The sequence below is a fragment of the Danio rerio genome, chromosome 18, assembly GCF_052040795.2.
Source record: "Danio rerio strain M-AB ecotype USA chromosome 18, GRCz13ab, whole genome shotgun sequence".
Lineage (NCBI taxonomy): Eukaryota > Metazoa > Chordata > Actinopteri > Cypriniformes > Danionidae > Danio > Danio rerio.
The window spans coordinates 13,691,591-13,711,179 of NC_141038.1; the positions used below are offsets into that span (position 1 = coordinate 13,691,591).

At 36.4% G+C, this 19,589-nt stretch overlaps 1 protein-coding gene across 1 annotated transcript; it reads right to left on the reverse strand.

Annotated features, from left to right (window-relative positions):
* Positions 1-627: 627 nt before the first annotated feature.
* Positions 628-15,568, reverse strand: LOC147832766 (uncharacterized). The gene is made up of 3 exons (XM_087292724.1): positions 14,680-15,568; positions 7,888-7,957; positions 628-764 (listed from the first exon to the last, which is right to left on the reverse strand). Exons 1-3 carry the CDS (start codon positions 15,061-15,063, stop codon positions 628-630), a joined length of 591 nt encoding a protein of 196 aa, XP_087148850.1. The 5' UTR covers positions 15,064-15,568.
* Between the last annotated feature and the right edge of the window lie 4,021 nt (positions 15,569-19,589).

A 19,589-nucleotide genomic window follows, 5' to 3' on the forward strand; every position in this document is an offset into this window, starting at 1 on the left:
AAAAGAACTCTTAAAAATAATCCTTTATTTTCGATGATATGTAATTACCATTAATGTGAAAAGGAATTAAAGTTGTTCTGCATAGCATTCGTTTAACCTAACTGCAGTCAAATGTATCTAAGTTACATGTTTGCAGTTTTAAAAAAAGCACATATTTCTTTCTGTGTTGAAATACATGGTAAATGTTAAAATGGCAACAGTGACATACATAAAACACCATTTTAGTCATTTTTAAAAATGGGTGTGAATGGAAATCACTTTGCTAAAGTGCAAATTATTATTATTATTTTCATTTTTAAGTGCATTGACATAATTTAAAAGTTGAATGAAAAGTTAATCATATAATAAAATTACATTTAAAAAGGCAGATGTTAACCCACCATTGTAACCGGGCACCTTTAGTGATTTAATTGTTGCTATCCAAATGATTGCCTTTCTGAAAGCAGCTCATTCAGCAATATCTGCATTTTTCTAAAAGGCTCATCCAATTAAAAGGCCTTGATGTCATCCAGAATGTACAATATATAAAACCAAGGTATTTACAGCTGATTGATCACTCAGTATTTCCAAAAGACAGTGCCCAGAATCTGCTGTGTGTCCACGCTGTATCTGTCACTCCGTCTTGGACTAGTCACACACAGAGTCTCTGCGCTTTCCGAGCACTTTAGCTAATGGAGCTGATTGGTATGAATGGACAGGCTGGTGCAGAGCAGAGCCGCTGCAGAGGTGAATGATGTAATAGGGCTTCTTTAATACCCAGCCAGCTAAATCAATGACAATCAATCAGGATGAAGCGCTGAACACACATTAGAAGATGCAGGCGTGGTTGCAGTGTGACTTTGGAGTCTTAACACACAACTAATACATGCAAAACCAGTCATAAGACACATATGTACATAACACATGCGCAACTGTAACTGTAACTGTACTCAAAATACTGTAGTTGAGTAGTTTTTCTCAGGAATTGTAATTTACTAAGTGGTTTAAAAACATGTACTTTTACTTTTCCCGAGTACATTTTCAGTGCAGTATTGGTACCTTTACTCCACTGCTTTCCTTCAACCTGCAGTCACTTCTTTATGTTGTCGTTTATGGGGATTAGAAAAATCAGTCCTGTGATTCCTGTCCAGTAGAATCGCACATAGAAGTAGAAGTAGGTAAACTGCATCATATTGAACTACCTCAAGACATGGGCGATTTATAATTGCAGCAAACTGTGTGGAAGCATTAAAAGTATCCAAGAAGATGTCCAATATCTTTACACGCATTGACCCAGAGACTGTTTAAATGCATGTCACTCATGAAAAAATTACAAATGTTTACTGTATAAAGAATGAAATGGCCTTAAACACCCAGCAGGCACAAGATGCCAACATGACGTTAGAATGACGTTGTAACCCATTGTTGTGGGGACGTTGCATTTTGTTTGGAAATGAAATTTATGTTGACTTCAGAAGTAAATGTCCAACCTAAAAATCAACCAAATATCAACGTCTAATGATGTTACAGCTTGACATTGTGTGGACGTTACCACTATGACGTCTATCAGATGTTAGATTTCGGTTGCCATACCTAACGAATAAATGTCTGTATTTGACGTCAATATGATGTTTGTTGATGAAATGCCTACTTTACTACATCCAATCATTTCCCTAGGAAATGTGTCACAATTCCTAGGCTAGGCGACTTTACTGAGTTGAAGCAAAGAGCTTAGAATGACCAAGAGGCGACACTCTAGTGTAATTTGGGAAACAGCCACTAGAGGGCGCGGCGGCTATTTTGGAATGAAAACTCTAATAGAACTACAGCATATTATAAGTCTGTAAAATAAACTATTAAAAGTGCTGATGATTGTGATAATAAGTGTTGTATTGTCGTCTTTCAGGTTGTATCTCAGCTTTAATGCACTTTTTAAATAAATAAATAAAAAACAAAGCAGCTGCTTGCCATCACGACAGTAATGAGATCCAATGGACGGCCGATCACTTTCACTCAAAAATGGCGGAATCCGGGGCTGTTGCTGGGCGCTGCTGTTGCAATGGAACGTTCTATTGAGTGTCGCCTCTTGGTCATTCTAAGCTCTTTGGTTGAAGTTCACATCACATTGATTCATTTTTGAACAAAGACAACTGTGGTCTCTTTATTGTGTACCATGCTACTCTGATAATTCGGTCTGAAATATGTAAGTATGGCGTAGTAATAAGTGTAATTCCTGCATACTGCAGTAACTACATTTCTAACTGGCGTGGCGAATGACTGTGTTTTGAAGATATTATGCTAACCGGTTAGCATTGTGACAGATCACCTACTGCACCTTTAAGAAGCATTTTCTAGACAAGAAAAACAGTCAAGCGTCATATTAAATGTGTAGCCAGTAGTAAATGTGCACCGTAATCTATTTGAAGAACAAATTTGTTTTTAGAGTTTTTTTTTTTTTGGGCACACAACAGCATTGTAACCCTTTTATTAAACACAAATCTCCTGAGCTGATATGAAGGAGCCAATGGTGAGCAATAAAAGCATACAGCATTGACTGGATTCAAATCAATTTTATTAATATTTTTTATAGCCCTTGACTCATATTCAGCTGACGTTTGCACACGTGATATCCCGCACACGTCAAAATCTGCCATGAGGTCAAAGGGTTTTGTCGACTTTGTTGTACTGTACCGTCCGCTTCCTCACAGATACTCGAGTGAGATATGACAAGAAACACTGAATTAAGGATGTCTGTTGAATCAACCACACACTGATTTCCTCTCATAAGGTTACGCAAACATACACGCTCAGACACGCGGCATAAACAAAGAGGTTTTGTAGGCTAGATCTGGCTCTCTGGGGACGCCAAGCATGTGACGCACTGGAGGTGGACAAAACCGGGGGAAAACAATAGAGCAGTCTGACTTACTGACCAGCTGACTATAAATATGCTGAATCAGCAGTTCCTCTGTCAGAGCGTGCACACACAGACACACAGATGGATACACTCCAACAACATAAAGGAGTTTATGCAGTCATGCCATAGAAGAGCCATTTTGGGTTCCTTATACAACTTTTCAGTGAACAGATCTTATAAGAGCTATTATTTTTCTTAGTGTGAAGAACATTTGTGAATATTTTGCGAATAGCCAAAGCACATTGTAAGAGTCTAAATTATGCAATTTTTTATTAGTAAAATGCATAGAAATTTGGAAAGACTTTACAGGTGATTTTCTAAGCATTTTGATTTTTTGAACCCTCTTATTGAAGACTTTCAAATAGATTTATCTCTGGCAAATATTGCCATATTCCGACTCACAATACATTACACCAATTGATAGCCTTCAGATGTTTTCAGGTGCCATATAGAACTCAATTTCCAAAAATTGACACTTATGACTGGTTTTGTGATCCAGGGTTACATTTTAAAATCCTTTTGTGTAAAATATGGATGTTAAAAGTTCTTCAAGGAACCATTGATGCCATTTAGAAAATGTTATTTTAAGCGTGTACATCTCACAGATACATATTGCTGGTAATATTGAAAATTAATTGGGAAATAAAAATGAAAAAAATTGAAAAAGGTAGTACTATAAATTGTTATTGGCAGAATTTGCATAAAGACTACATTACCCATGATATTGTACTGACAATTTCACATGTGTATATCAGCATAAATATACTATTTGTGTATATTAGGATAGTTTATGATAAATCTACATTAGTAATATATATATGAGCAATATCACACGAGTAGCAGTGCGATATGGCTGTATATCGGCACTGGTGGGAGGCGTGCGTTGAAATATGTTTATACAACAGTTCTGTCTGGTTCTCAAATCTGATTGGCTGATAGCTGTGCGATATTCTGCAATATCAGAACTAGTACAGCCTCTTTACCCTTTGTGTATTAATCCGCCCACATATAGCCAGCAAAAAGCAGACACTACAGATCTAAAGTTTAAAAGATGCTCGCTCAACTGTTTTAACTGTCAGCTTATGATTTGAATCCGGAAGAAAGTAGTTCCTCATACAAAAGGGTTTTTGAGACTCTTCATGTTTGATTTTGTTTTTATATACACAACTATGCCGTCAAACTGTTGTATAAACGCAATATCACACTCGTAGCAGTGCGATATGGGTGTATATCGGCACTGGTGGGGGCACCTGCGGCTTCGTGCCAACGCATGCCTCCCACCAGTGCCGATATACAGCCATATCGCACTGCTACTCCTGTGATATTGCTCATATATATATATAATATATACCAAAATCTTTTAATGAATACTTTTATAGTTTTGTTTTTAATTTAAATGTGTCATTCACAATGCTTCAAAGATTGTAGTTCCTTTCCTCATAAAAGCAATTAACTACACAGTCGTGTGCCTTTGTTTTTTTCCCAATTTCATATACTGTACTTTTTTTGCTTTGAATCAAAAATAATGTATAATGTTGTGATTCTCCTCCATACTTGTTGCTAATGCAATTGCTTTCTTCATGTAAAAATCTACTTAGATATAAGGTATCTATATAATATGCTAAATTGTGACCATATTATATATGTACGTTTATTATTTTTCCTTCGGGGTAGGCCGTTATATCAGGGATCGCCAGAGCGGAACGAACCGCCAACTATTCCTGCATATGCTTTCCACAGCAAATGCCCTTCCGGCAACCAAGCACTGGGTAACATTCATACACTTTCACATTCACACACACACTCATACACTTCGTCCAATTGAGTTAATTTAATTCATCTACAGCGCATGTCTTTGGACTGTGGGGGGAAACTGGAGCACATGGTGGAAACCCATGTGAACACAGGGAGAACATGCAAACTCCACACAGAAATGCCAACTGGTCTAGCCAGGACTCGAACCAGCGACCTTCTTGCTGTGAGGCAACAGTGCTAACTAGGCATGGGTATAAGATTCTGAGGGTATGATAACCTTGGATAAATAATCACGATTTTACAGTTTGACGGTATTGTGGTTACTGCTCTAAAATATATTATTTAAAAAAAAATTCTGGGTAAAAAACAACTTCTGTCTTCTTTATTTGTTTAAAAAAAACTGATTTCTTTACAATTTAAAATGGCATTTTTTGCTATGATACTGTTGTCCTAAAATAAAATAAAATAAAATAAAATAAAATAAATAAAATAAAATAAAATAAAATAAAATAAAATAAAATAAAATAAAATAAAATAAAATAAAATAAAATAAAAGAAAAGAAAAGAAAAGAAAAGAAAATAAAATAAAAAATGTAAATAAAAAATCGTACCTATACCTTAGGAACGGTTTTACAGAAAAGTTTGGCAGTTTTAAAAACCTTGACTTTTCCAAACCGCTGTATACCTTGAAAATGGTTATCGTCCCGTGCCTAGTGCTAACCACTGAGCCATCATGCTGCAAGGTCTTATTTTTGCTTAAACCATTTTATAAAATGTTTTGTCTCTCTAGTGATTATTGTGCTGCAGAATTAACTGAGCTAAAGCCACTAATGGATTTTCAGCATGTATTTCCAAAAACATACACCCACACCCACCCACAAACACACTCCACACTGAGACAGAAGAATGTATAGGTTGAGTTTTGATGCCATTAGTTTTGTGAGTGTTAATCAGGTCTTTATGAGGTCATGATTGTCTGCATGGCATGAACTGACCTATAAAAGTCTCTGCAGATGGATGGGACAGATGTATGTGAATGCTTTACTTTCTTTTGTTCCCTGCAGTTTGGCAAGACAAACACACAACAAATTAGCATAAGAAAACTGAGCTAAAGAGTCCTTAAAAATTACCTAAAATCTATGTAAACAATTTTGCGGTAAAAAACAAAAAATCGAAAGTTTAGTGCTTTATAATGCATGCGTAGGTTTGAGGTGGTGTATGCTGCTAAAATGTTTATTTACATTATATACATATTTAAGTGCAGTTTTGTTTTGGAGGCTTATTATAATTTGTTTACACTCTAACTCTAAAACTTTAATTATCTTAACATTTTATATTCTCAGTATCTAAAATGACTCATTCAAGGATACAGTCTCCTCAAATCCCTCCTTTTTGAGAGTTTACTTTGCTCTGATTGGTCAGGCGACCAAGTCTTTTGTGATTGGTCAACTACTTGCAGAGTGTGTTTGAAATAAAAAGCCCCTTATAGTATATGAACTTCAGCTCAGGAATCTTCCTTAGCTTTTGTGAACACAGTATTACGTAACAACTGACATCTTTACTGCTTAAAGAGAGTTCACCCAAAACCGAAAATTCTGTTATCATTAATCATGTTCTAACTTGTTCCAAAATTGTGTTAGTTTCTTTTTTCTGTTGAACACAAAATACATATTTGGAAAAATGTTGGAAACTGGTAACCATTGACTTTCATAGTATTTCTTTTTCCTACTATGAAAGTCAATGGTTACAAATTTCAAACATTTTTTAAAATAACTTGTTTTGTTTGTGTTCAACAGTCAAAGGAAACTCATAAAGGTTTGGAACATTTTTATTTTTGGATGAACTAACCCTTTAAATTTGCATCCTCATACTTCGCATATGCATGATAAAATGAATATTTTGCACCAAAAAACAGTGACTTAACAATGATTATAATATAGATAACATGAACCAAAGACTGAAAATAGGTAAATTTGTTAGAAACCAACAGTTCATAAGTTTGAGCAGGTGAGACTGACATTATTGACGATTCATTTCAGAAATACATCAATTTAACAGTTTTAATGAAACACGTTGGCAGTTTACATATATTAAAGCAAATTTCAAAAATAATTTTCTAAAAATTCAATTTGGGACACAATTTGTCAATTTTGTGAATTTTTGAACTACCTTTAACCTTTTAAAAAAAAATTTATTCTTCAGCCTGCTTTTAACCAGTTTGAGATACAGACAGCACTCAGACAGAATAAACGTCTTGTTATGCTGCTGTATGTCCTTAAAACATCCTCTCACAGGCCAGCCATAATGATACATGCAAGAAGAAGAAGGAAAAAAAGCACTTCCCCTTGTTTATTAAAGGTCCCTGACCAAGCGGCAGGCTCGGTCAGTTCTCAAAGCATTAGACAGCCCAAAATTCAAGGCCATGATTCAATGTCATTATATTTTCCACAAAGGCTGCTGTCTTTTTTCCACTGTGTGTGCTTGAAAAGATTTCCTCCCTAAATCTCCAACTCGGAGAGGAAAAGGAGGAGAGGAAACCTGTGTTGTGTTTTTGATAGCCGTTCATCCTTTGCCTCATTGTAATTATCTGTCCTTGAGTGTGTGTGTGTGTGTGCAGGTTTTTGCGGTTTACAAGTATGACATTTGCATAATAAAATGGCTATGGCCTAGGAATTACACTGTTGAGGTGGTTTATGAGGACATGTCCTTTGTCCTTGTAATTCAAAATGTTTAAAAATCATACTTTAAGCGTGGTAGGGTAAGGTTATATAATATGCATTTTTTTACAGTATAAAACACAGTATGCCTATGGGGAGAGTCCTCATAAACCACCAAAACCAACATTTGTGTATGTGCTGTTTTATATAGTTTACAAGGACAAAATCAGCATAATAACATGGCTATGACCAAGGAATTGCACTGTTCACATGGTTTACGAAAACGTGCTCTGTGTCCTCATAATTCAAAGCGCTTAAAAATCATACTTAAACACATGATGCCTATGGAGAGTCCTTATAAACCACCACAATAAACATTTGTGTGTGTGTGTGTGTTTGTGTGTGTGTGTGTGTGTGTGTGTGTGTGTGTGTGTGTGTGTGTGTGAGAGTGAGTGTGTGTGTGTGTGTGTGTGTGTGTGTGTGTGTGAGTGTGTGTGTGTGTGTGTGTGTGTGTGTGTGTGTGTGTGTGTGTGTGTGTGTGTGTGTGTGTGTGTGTGTGTGTGTGTGTGTTTGCAGTACCTGATAACGACCCATCTTCTGGCTCAATATAATCTGTTCTGCCTGGCAGGTTGTCTCGGATTGGGTGTTCCTGTTTCCAGAACACAGAGAAACAAACAACTCTGTCAATCAGTCGGATTTAAACACATGACTTTAATGCCATGAACCTAAGGGATATAAAAATCACAAGACTAAATAACAGTCCCCTAAAGACAGCCTAAAAAAAATACGACATTCCTGCTACAATAACTCAGCATGGCTCCAGAGTTATGACTTATGAAAAACTTTCAGAATTAGGAAGGAAACTCGCATTCCTGAGTGACTTGCTGTATAATTTTGCACAAGAAATATAATAGAAAACATGTGGATGAAATTGAAATAAACGCGTAGTGTATCTGAATGCATGTTGTTACAAGTTCAACATTTCCTGTGGCTTAAACAGTAAAACATGGTCCTAGCAATGCCAAGTTCTTGGGCTTGAATTCCAGTGAAAGCATGAACTGATAAAATGAATTATGTCCATTTGCATGAGAGGAAGAACACATATTATTGCATGGAGGTTGCCGTTCACAGGTCAGGACATAAAGACATAATTAGGCATGCAAAACAGTACACAAAATGAAAATAGTGAGCACACAAGCACATTAACTCACACAATGAGGCATGCACCCCCTCCCTCCGCACACATATATAGCTTTATAGGGACTCCACATAGACATAATGATTTTTATGCAGTTCAGATTGTATATTCAGTCCCACTTCCCCAACTTTAAACTCAACCCTCAAATGAAAACAATCTGCATTTTTGCATTTTCAAAATACTTAATTCTGTGAGATTTACAAGCCATTTTCCTCATGAGGACCAAAAGAAGTCCCCACAGGATCAAAATTTACTGGTTTTGCTATACTTGTGGGGACATTTGGTCCCACAATGTAAGAAATACAAGGCACACAGAAACACACAGGCACGTTCAGGATTCCCTTGTTTAGCATGCTTTCCCTCTTTCCTGGGACCTTCACACTCAGATTACTTCACTGGAACATTAGAGCGATCTGAAGTTCTGAATTTTACGACAATGAGATAAGTATAAATATATTCAATTTATATAGTCAATGCAACATATTCAATACACAGCCTATATTCATGTACTATTATTTCATGACTATTATATGAGGCACAGAATATACATACACAGCTTGATAGCTTGATAGCTGCAGCATGATATCTGAATCATGTTTCACGAGAGTGCACACACACACACACACAGGCAAACACACATGAAGCAGTCTCATGCAGAAAAGCGATAGCCCTTTAATAGCATCCATCCCCCCACATCTCTTTAATTGACACACACACACACACATACACACTTTCACTGCGTTTGAACTCGAGACCGTAACTGACCCATCTTTGTGGGTGCCAGGTGTCTTATACTAACATTTTATTTCAACACGAGTGCTCTCTTCAGCATGGGCTGCTACCTCAACGCCATTCGTTTTAAATGTTTATTCATTTGCGTTTCCCCTTTCTTTTTAAAAAAACTGGACCTATTATATCCCTTTTAACAAGAAGTAACAACATATACTGTAAGTCTCCACAGATGTCCCTATTATGTGTCTGCAAAGTTTAATCTCCAAATATCCCAGAGATCATTAATTATACCATGCTGTAGATGGTCTTTTTTGAGTGTATCTCTCTTTAAAATGAGCTGCTACTCTCCTCCCCTTTCCAAAGAAATGCCAACTGACCCAGCCGAGGCTTGAAGCAGCGACCTTCTTGCTGTGAGGCAAGAGCACAACTCACTGCACCACCGTGACGCCTCTAGGGCCGGGCCATATATATTTGCAAAATAAAAGAAAGTTTTCTTTCATTGCATTCGGAGCACCCGGAGGAAACCCACGTGAATGAGGGGACAACATGCAAACTCTACACATAAACGACAACTGAACCAGCCGAGACTCGAACCAGCGACCTTCGTGCTGTGAGGCGACAGCACTACCTATTGCGCCACCGCATCGCTAAAAGAAAGTTTTGCAAATAAAAAATAAAGTATTGAGCAAAAAAAAAATAAATTAATAAACAAATACATGCAAATCTTTAAAAATCATTAAGCGAAATAAACTTTTGAATAAAAAATTTATTTTGCTAACAAAAATAACAAACTACAAAGGGAAAATTATGTTTTGAGAAATAAAAATGAAATTTGCAAATAAAACAAGAATTGCAAATAAAAATCAAGCAGTGCAAAAAAAAAAAACTCAAATATTTGCAATTTAATTATTTGGTTTTTTATTTGTAAATATTTGCTTGATTTTAATTTGCAGTTCTTGTTTTGTTTGCAAATTTAATTTTTATTTCTCAAAACAATTTTCCCTTTGTAGTTTGTTGTTTTTGCTAGCAAAATTAATTTTTATTTCTCAAAAATTTATTTTCGCTTTGATTTATTTATTTATTTTTTGCTCAATACTTTATTTTTTGTTTGTAAAACTTATTTTATTTTGCAAGTATATATGGCCATCTATTGACTCCATACTCATGTTAATAGTGCAGATCATTGCCAATCATGGGCAGGGCTTGTGACATCACAGTAGGGGGAAATCTGGAACCGCATGTATTTAAAAGAGAAGTTGGTAGATTACTAATACACTGTAAAAATGCTGTGTCCCAACACAAATCAATGGGCTATTTGCACACAGGCTTTTAATTATCAGCCAGGCAGCCCAAGGGCTTCCAATGAACAGTCTTTCCATTACAAAATTCTCATGTTTAAGATTTGATTTCTTTAAAAATCTTCACTGCCTTGTAGATTTTCGATATGAAGTGCGTCTCAGATCGGACAAAAAGCACTGCATTAAATTTAATTTCCCCCCACCATGTCTTTAAAATATGACAGTTTATTTTACCCCAGTATTGGAATTTTTGCCCTAGCCTGTTGCTGTTGACGGCACTAGCGGTTACAATGGTCTTTCATCTCATTTTACGCTTGAACAACTAAATGAATGCTTAATTCTATTTAACTGATTGTATTGTGATTATGTTACAACATCGATACTGTAAAAAAAATCTTGTGAAATTGAAAATACTCACATTAAGCTTTCACCGGAAGTTTACAGTTGGCTTTAAAACACTAGATGTGCATAGAGCCCATTAAGTTGACTTATACAAATTAAAGTAGATTGAACAAAAACAATGTCCTGAAAAAAACAGTCTGAACAGTTTGAGGCTATCATAGTCTTGTTGTTTACAAACATCAATGTTCAATCTGTGAATTTTGTATAATACGTTCCCGTTAAATTAAAACACAAAGAAAAGTCTCATGGCAGAGAATCGGTGGTTCACCAGGAGACGTGAAGGACAGGCTGTGCACCCAGAGGTCAAACACAGGGAAGATCAATCTTCACAAGGAGAGACAACACACAGGATTTACGGGCAGTGATGACGTGGGACAAGAGGTATCCATGGAGGTCTATAATACCTGCAGAGAGCTATCCATTAGCATTGCCATTCATCTCAATGTCACAATGAAAGTACATGATTTAAAAACTTGCCTTATTTGCTCATGAACATTTAGTTTTAGAACCTCCACAAAAACACACATGAACACAAACCTTTCTCTAGAGGGGTTTCTGCACTTTGACGTCAAAGGTAATGGTTTTAAGTAAAACCCTGTTGTGTAAACATTCCCTTACACACTCAAATACTATGTGAGAGGGCATATTTGTAATACAGTTTTCTGGGTTAGGTTACCTAAATAATACCAAATAGATATTTGAAAGACAAAGTGCTCCCATTGTGTTTTTTTCTGCATGCTTTTCTGGATATCTTGTTTTGTGTTCTGCATAAGCAGTTTGAGCAATGGCTGTTACTCTGTTGAAATGATATTAGGAAATGTCTGATTAGCATCTTTACAAAAATGTATTTAAAAAAAAAAAGAAATGCCGATTTCACAATAAGACTTTGCATTAATGATCAAAACTGTGCTTTAGCAGTAATGATTTGCTAGTGTGGATTCTTTAACAGCTGTTAATGGACTGAGACCTCAATAAATCCCTAGCAAAATTAAGCTGGTCCTTTACATTAACTGAAACTCCCATTACATTTAAAGGCCAAGGTGACTGAAAAGCCTTCTTTCAATTTATCAAACCAGCTCGATCAGGGGTTACTTATAGTTATCATACGATTAAACTTGCTTAGGTGTAACCTGTTTGACTTGTGTGGAACGACTTGTCTAAACCTGCATATTTACTGATAATAAAGAACTTCATGAAAGAAGAATGAAAGTTTGTAAGCTTTGAGCATTAATTTTGAGATCAACAAATCTATAGAGTGATCATGAAGCCTGACTATATGATTTCTACTGAGGTTCTGTTGGTCAGATGAAAGAAAGCACACTCTTAGTATAATAGCAATAAGTGCATATTTTAATACATATTTTTGTTTGCCCTCAGGAGACTGTGACAGGTTTCTGTTGCACAATTCTATTCTGAGCAGTGAGCAATGCAGCCACTACTGTACATGTGTTAATTTCGTGAACAAAATGGCCAGTTAAAAGTTCTCAAATTTGGAAATTTAGAATTGACACACCCCAATGCAAAGACATTTGCAATGAACAAGTAAATAAGAGATTTAGTGACACAAACACTGTGAAGTCTGCAAGAAAATCATCACATATTTAAATTAGACAGACAAGAGCAACATCACTCAGCCTGATCCGTGCTATTTTGTAGTATAAATAGTGTGAGTAAGTAGTGTTTACAATGAAAAATCCAAATGGCTTTAATGACAGAAAACATTATTTTGTGTAACCAAAATTTTCCAATTATTTATTTTGGAAATCTTCCAGCTTCCACAGTAAAAAGAGAGCTACCGAGCAAACTGACCAGAAGTCATCAATTTGAAGATAAATATGTGAAGCAAACATATTTGATTGTAAATCATAGCCATTATTTTTGTGGTGTTAATTTGGTGTTGTGCAAGGAATTGCATGAAAAAAAATCCTTCATTCACTGATAATATGTGCCTGTAAATATCATTAGTGTGAAAAGGAACAAAAGTTGTTGGCATCAAACTGTCCCGTAACATTCATTTAACCTAGAGACTGGTTTTCATTTTATCTGTGTTTTAAAAAAGGTACTCTGAAGCGTGCATTTCCGATGAGCGTGTGTTGCATTTAGGCATTCTCTACAAGGATTCATCTTCTTGTTGATGGCATCATCCTGTTTAACAAGAATTTTTACCCAATAAAATGTCTAGAATATGAATAACATCTGCAGCTGACTAGCAAGGAACATGACTGTGGGGCTCAAACATCAGCCTAAACCAGGGATGGGCAAACTTGGTCCTGGAGGGCTGGTGTCCTGCAGAGTTTAGCTCCAACCCTAATCAAACATACCTGCTCATAGCTTTCTACTGATCTTGAAGACACTGATTAGCATGTTCAGGTGTGTTTGATTAGTGTTTGATTAGGACACCTCAAGCACCAAGTTTGCTCATCCCTGCCCTAAACCCTTAAAGTCTTTTTTTCTGAGTCTACATTTTTGGGACGTAATTTTCCCTTCAATGTCAGGTACCTGCTTGGAGCTTGCTTTAGTGGATGCAAAAGTGGGAGCTGCAACACCCTTTTGGAAGCAATAAGGATGAATAGGACACACTACAACCTGTTGAAGAAAGGGTCACTGGCCTGCAGAGTTTAGTTCAGACCCTGAATCAGCTAATTAAGCTCTTCAGACTCACTAGAAACATTCAGGCAAGTACATTTGGAACTGGCTGAAGCTAAACTCTGCAGGATGTTGGCCTCTCCTGCCCTACAATCTATACCTAATGGACAAGTGCATGGAGTGGCACGAATGCAAGGGTGCATAAACTCTCATTTGGGATATGGCATGACATAACTCATCAAAACTGCATGAAAGCACACTATTTATACCATATAAGCATATTATCTGCCACATAAATATTAATATTAGCTATGATGAACTTGTCCTAAAGACTAGTGACCATAAAAGTGATTATTATGTTCAACCCAAACTTCAAAACTTACTCAAATACATGTGCAAACATCAAGCAATTTTAGTTCCAACCATAATTAAGCACACCTGATCAAACTAATTGAGTCCTTTAGGCTTGTTTGATACCTACAGATAGGATTGTTGAAGCAGGGCTGGAACTAAACTCTGCAGAGCTGCGGCCCTCCAGCCATTGAGTTTGATGTAACTTTGCCTTCACTGTCAGGTATCTGCTTGAAGCTTGATTTAGCGGCTGCTAAAGTTGGAGCTGGAAACACCCTTCTGAAAGCAATAGGGATGAATAGGAAACACTACAACATTGGTGTCCGAACCTGTTGAAGAAGGTCACTGACCTGCAGAGTTTATGTCAGACCCTGAATCAGCTAATTAAGTTCTTCAGACTCACTAGAAACATCCAGGCAAGTATATTGGTGCTGGTTGAAGCTAAACTCTGCATAATGTTGGCCTCTCCTGCCCTACAATCATGACCCTAATGGACATGTGCATGCAGTGGCATGAATGTAAGGGCGCATAAACTGTGCAATTTGGGATTTGGCATGACATAACTCATCAAAAATGCATGAAAGCACACTATTTATACCATATAAGCATATTATCTGCCACATAAATATTAATGATAGCTATGTTGAACTTGTCCTAAAGACTATTGACCATGAAAAAGTGATTATTATGTTCAACCCAAACTTCAAAACATACTCAAATACATGTGCAATCATCAAGCAATTTTACTGACTGATTCAAGCTTAAACATACAGTTAAAATATTATTAATGCACAGTGCTCTTACCTTTTGTGGTCTAATGATGGATGGACGGGGAATATGTGGTCGTTTTGTGTCCAGAACAGGGCTATTATCCTGGACATCGTCTTCCTCTGAGAGCCCCTCTGAGCTGGGGTAGGAATGAAGCGTGTGCTGGTGGTCCGCATTTGGCTCTTTGGTTTTGGAGTGAGTCCCGTTAGTCTTGGTCTGGATGGAAATGCAACCCATTGAAGGCTGGCTGTCAGTCCTTGTTGGCTTTACAGGACCAGGCTGAGTGAGAACGACTGGGCCCGTAGCAGGATCTGACCCAGTTTTGCACAGTTCTGGGTCTGGATATGGAGCCGGGTCAGCAGAAACATCTGGAGGACCACCAAAACAGTGCTGCAGAGCTGAGCACGGGAGCCCATGCATCACGCCGGGAGCTACAAACCACTCCTTTTTTTAGGAAATACAAAGGCTTTTTGTATCCAAATCAGATGTTGAAACTCCAGTTTATGGATGAGATCCCAATACACCAAAGCATTTCAGGACACCATCATAGCTCCCAAAATTCCATGCAAATGATCCAAGAGACCTTGACCTCCAGAGACCTTCCTGCAGCTTTGCTTAAGTTTTGCAGACGAACATAAGCAAGTCTAGCCCCAGTAACTTTCTCCATAAATGCTTCTGGGAGACTTGTAAACACATCAACTGAATCCTGTTCTGGTTCTGTCTCTTCAGCTGCTCTCTCCGAGGATGAATGTGAGGTTTGGGGCTTTGCAAGCGCTGGGTTCATGGGGCTGTCCAAAGCATCTGGTAACCTGAGCAGGTACTCCCCCTGCCAAGGGCCTGTGGCATTGTCCTTACGCATCCCAGTGTGCCAAGCTGAGGTGTAGGGTTTCAGGGACACAGTAATTGATAGCCCCTTAGTGAAACTCTATTGTGACGGGTTAAGGCAAGGAGCAAAAGAGTGAGAAAGCGGTATCAGAGACAGCAAAATCAATGGAACAAAAACAATTAGATTAAAAAAAAAAGGTTGACATGGTTTAAGGGTCACTGAATTTGAAGTATTAGCATGTTAATAACATGAACTAGCATGACTAAATTAAACTCTTTATTTACATTTAAGATTTTTTTATAAACTATTAAAAGAGAATATTTTGAATAGTGTTGATAACCAACTGTCACTGACTCCTTAAGTAGGCCATCCTGGCCAAATTTGCCCACTGGCCTCTGTCATGCGATATTATGATTGGCTTCAGCACTCTGTCTCCACTCCACCAATCAGCTGGTATGTGATGTGCAGTCTGGTCTAATATATGGTGCCGTTGCGTTGCATATATATATATATATATATATATATATATATATATATATATATATATATATATATATATATATATATATATATATATATATATATATATATATATATATATATATATATATATATATATATATAATGTTCCTAATAAGTGATTTTTTCCTATACACTCACCGGCCACTTTGTTAGGTACACCTTACTATAGTTCCAGATTGGACCCCCTTTTGCCTTCAGAACTGTCTTAATCCTTCTTGGCATAGATTCAACAAAGGACTAGAAATACAAAGAGTTTGGTTCATATTGACATGATAGCATCACGCAGTTGCTGCAGATATATCTAAATCCCCCGTTCCACCACATCCCAAAGGTGCTCTATTGGATTAAGAATCTGGTGGTGACTGTGGAGGCCGTTTGAGTAAAGTGAAATCATTGTCATGTTCAAGAAACCAGTCTGAGATGATTCACACTTTATGTCATGCAGCGTTATCTTGCTGGAAGTAGCCATCAGTAGATGGGTACACTGTGGTCATAAAAGGATGGACTATATCCCCCACACCATTACACCACCACCAACTGCCTGAACCGTTGATACAAAGCAGGATGGATCCATGTTGTTGTTGTTAAATTCTGACCCTGCAGAACTGAATTTAACTGCAGCAGATCGTCTTGACCATGTCTACATAGCTAAATGCATTAAATTGCTTCCATGTGATTGGCTGATTAGAAATGTGTGTTAATGAGCAGTTTGACAGGTGTACCTAAAATTAGTGTAATTATTCGCTTTGATATTATTGCAATGCGTGTTAAGAAACATGGAAGGCTTGTATTTACCTAGTTTCTCAATATACACACAAGATCCACAAGTGACTACAGGTAAATTATAAGAAATATTCGCAAATCTATATCAGAAAATTGTAAAGATCAGTGGATATATTTATTCATAAGTAGCAGCAGCTCATACTAAAATGCATATTTAATACAGTTAAATGCAGAAAAGAGCAGTCTGAAATTCTAGCTGTTCACTTTAGCATTTTTTTGTACTTTTTAGAAGGTGCAATCTTGACATTAGCTAACCAGGGGGAAACTTGCTGGTTAAGCCAGCTAAGCATCATGGTCGTGCACTATAGCATCCAAAAACACAAGCGTGACCAGCCATATTATGTCTAAACATGACATGTGACCGCTATGAGGGTAAATATAGCTCAGTCTGAAAATATGTTCACATTTGACAAGGTAAATATTAGCACTCGCTCAGCACTTTACACAAGGTGGACAAATTGAACAATGCCGAGGCGCTGAAACATTAATGAGACCTTTTGTTAGAGAATGTAAACAGGGCTGGAGTTTCCACTCCACGAGGAGCCGAGGTACCATATGTGCACCAGAGAAACATGAGATCTAGTGTCCAAGCGTCTCAATCGTGATGTGAAGCCACTTTGACTTAACTATAATGCCTGCCTTTTGAAAGGTAGGCTGTGCAGACGGGTGGAATTTTCAGACAAAGCCTGGTTAGGCTTGCATAATTAAAGAAAAAAGCCTGAAGTTATTTTGGTTTGTCTGGTAATCTTATTCAACTGCTCCATCAAGACTAGTTTTTATTAGTGAATGGGGAAAAACCCAAGTAATGTACTAATTAATAATATACTAAAATCACATCCAAATAAAAGTTTGCTACATGTTATGTAAATAATGTGTGTGTGTGTGTGTGTGTGTGTGTGTGTGTGTGTTTTTAAACAACAGTTCTGCCTGGCTCTCGAATCTGAATGGCTGATAGCCGTGAGATATTAACATTATATCAGAACTTGTACAGCCCCTTCATCCCCCTGTGTATTACTCCTCCCACAAAAGTGGCAAGCAGAGGACTACAGTTTGACAAATATTCCAATAGTTAGAGAACATAATGTACATTTGAGGCTTTTTTAGGCGAGAATGTAGTTGTTTAGATTGCAACTATGTTGTTTATAAGAACAGTGCCTTTTTAAAATAATTATAATTTCAGGGGTATAGCACGTCGACATCCATCAGCCTGTCATACTGAGCAGAGCGAAGACGGTTGACACTCCGCCACATGGCGATAGAGACAGAATAATAGGCCCCTAGAGGAGGAAAAACTCAGCGTAATTTCAAACTACAGCTGATCAAATCATTATTAAACAGGTAAATGACTTTCTAAGTCAATTTTTCTCTTTTGTATGCTGTAGTGCTGTATTTGTACTATAGTCCAGTACTGTTTCTAAAAGTATTTGCTTTGGCTTTTTTGGGTTAATTAATTGTGATCTCCTGATTGCAATAGGGAAATCCTGGAAAATCTCTGTAGACTGATGGCATTTCATGCTGTTCAGCCTTCTAAATAAAAATGTTTTTAAAATATATGCATTCAAGTGTGTGTGTGTGTGTGTATATATATATATATATATATATATATATATATATACACACACACACAGACACACATACACACACACACACACACACACGTGAATGCCTATATTTAAAAACATTTTTATTTAGATTTAACTATAAATAAATGATTAACAAAAAACACAAAAAACACACACACACACACACACACACACACACACACACACATATATATATATATATATATATATATATATATATATATATATATATATATATATATATATATATATAAATGTACATACATACATTTACTTATTTATGCAAAAGTATTTCTAAAATTACATTAAGTGTGTTTTACGTATACAAAAGAAATTTAAGTTTCATCTATTGTCAAAACAAACTTATAATTTAGATGTGATTAAACTTTGCCCAGCACTAACATGTGTACTAAATATGTTGAATGAACAGCAAATAAACTTTAATTGCTTGTTCTGGATTAATTAAATTTACCATCTCCACAATCACTGTTCAAACATCAAGATAATAAAAAGTGCATCAACAGTATTTAAATATTGTATTATCAATATAGTATTTAAAATTTCTGTATATGTATGTTTGAACAAGAATATATGTATTTAAAGACATAAACAACTCCTTAAAAAAGGTTATATTTTGCTCATCTTCAAAAAGAAATGTATTGTTTGTACTTATTTTATCTTTCACGTTTCTGAATGAACTAATCTTTAAAGAGAAAAGCTTTTGGCTCCCTCTAAAGGTTATGAGCTGTAATTGCAAAACAAATTTGACAATTTTATTGATGCCTCTGCCCTGTGTATTATGTATATGAATGACAAATCATATAAAAATAAGCAAAAATGTTTTAGAGCAGTGTGTTTTGCATATTTCAGTTGCTATAAAATGTTACTAACACAATATAAAAACATTCGTTTTGCTCAATGCAATACCTTATGAAAGACGATCAGGACAAAAAAATTATTATTAAAGATGGTTTCACATTTGACACAAGTACAGTACATGCCAGTTTACCATTACAATATGCTTCATGAATAAGCACAGGATCTGTATACTTACATTCCAACGTTCCATATGCAATATGCAAATATAGTCCCAAATACAGTAATTTTATGGGCTGTTGTGTTTATTTACATGACCAAACAGTGCCTGTTGACATGATCAAGTTTTTTTTAAAGACATTTTTTGGCCCCGACTGCCTGCCATAACTCTCATTGTTAGTGAATGAAATAAACAG